The 1,555-nt window shown below is 33.4% G+C and overlaps 1 protein-coding gene across 1 annotated transcript; it reads left to right on the forward strand.

The window, feature by feature from the left end:
- Positions 1-321: 321 nt before the first annotated feature.
- On the forward strand, positions 322-1,288 carry LOC136231328 (transcription factor bHLH167-like). Its single transcript, XM_066020672.1, has 3 exons — positions 322-549; positions 636-962; positions 1,046-1,288. Exons 1-3 carry the CDS (start codon positions 433-435, stop codon positions 1,115-1,117), a joined length of 516 nt encoding a protein of 171 aa, XP_065876744.1. The 5' UTR covers positions 322-432; the 3' UTR covers positions 1,118-1,288.
- The last annotated feature ends 267 nt before the right edge of the window (positions 1,289-1,555 follow it).

Here is a 1,555-nt window from a genome sequence, read left to right on the forward strand (position 1 = left end):
TTCCCAAGTGATTTCTGCCTTTTAATTCTAAATATAAGATAAAAAAAAATGTTTTTAAATATTTTAAAGCTTAAATTGAGAGATTTTGCTTCATTTCTCACAATACATTTTTTTGAAAAAATATAAAAGTGTATGTTAAATATTTAAAATAATAAAATTGAAGTTTAGGATAGTATATGAAAAGATGATGAGGTTTTAGACTATAAGAAAAAGTTAGATTTCTTTTAAGTGGGGTTAGGGTTACAATTAGCATTGTCGTTTCTCCTATATACATAACCCCCACGCCGCAGCAAAGATTCTCAAATGTTGCATTCTTATAAGTAAAAACTCAACAATTTAAGTTAGCACTGTCGTTTCTCCTATATAAACCCCCCACCCACAGCACCAAATATAACTTCTGGATCTCTCTCTCACTGTTTCACTGATTAACCAATGGAACGTCCAACAGTTAATAACAGAACTCTGCGAAACATAAGAGAGAGAGATCGAAGAATCCACATGAGGAATCAACTTTCAAATCTTGCTTCTGTTCTTCCCAACCAATCTAAGGTATTAATAACGTTTCTGCTTTTCGTGTCCATGTCCGTGTCCGTGTCCGGTTTTAATGGAACTGATGTGCATGAATTTGTTTTCAGATGTCAGTGAATAATCTGGTAGATGAAGCTACGAGTCATATCAAGAAGATGAAAAGGAGAATAGATCAACTTGAGCTAAGAAGGATACAAGCAAAACAAGAATATAATAATGATCCCTCCAGTTCATCAGATTCAGGTTTACCAATTCTAAAGATAAGTAGTAGTGATTTTACTGGTCTTGAAGTGAATTTGATTACTGGCTCCTCTAAAAAATTCAAGTTACATCAAGTTATCCAAATTCTTCAAGAGGAAGGTGCTCAAGTTACAAGCTGTTCTTCCACCCTAAAATCTGATGATCATCTTTTCATATACACAATTATATCTCAGGTTCTTATACAAAATCTCTTTATTAATTGGATTACACATGTGAAATTGATTATGTAATATGAATTTTCTGACTATCTTTGCAGCCAATGTGTTCTAGAATCGGAATAGAGACCGAGAAAATTGCTGAGAGATTACAAGCGTTGATTTGCAGTTAGAAGTTCTAATTTTAATTTGCCCCGTCTCTTTCAATTGGTAGCAGAAAATGTGTCTATAAAGCATTTTAAGCTTTTGAATTAATTACTAGTTGATTCACGATATGTAAGTGATTATTGTATTATTATGTTTTTTAAGATGTTTTCAAGAATTGAAAGAGTTTCCGAAATTGTATATGTACTGTCTTTTTCTCACTCTTTTATACGTTATCCTTTTATCACTTGATTGGTTCAGAATCAAACATTATTGTGTCAAGTTTCAGTCAAGGAACTTGAGTGAAAGAAAGGTTGGATAAAGAAAACCTAATGCGCCCGCAATCCATAATTTTTATGTTATATAATCACGTTCTATATTATAAGTAATACTTTTAACTATCTTGGAGGCTGCTCGGGACTGAAAAGGGTGTTCCGGCGGGTCGGAGGGTCGGCTGACTCTCCCCG

Source organism: Euphorbia lathyris, chromosome 5 (genome assembly GCF_963576675.1).
Source record: "Euphorbia lathyris chromosome 5, ddEupLath1.1, whole genome shotgun sequence".
Taxonomy (NCBI): domain Eukaryota; kingdom Viridiplantae; phylum Streptophyta; class Magnoliopsida; order Malpighiales; family Euphorbiaceae; genus Euphorbia; species Euphorbia lathyris.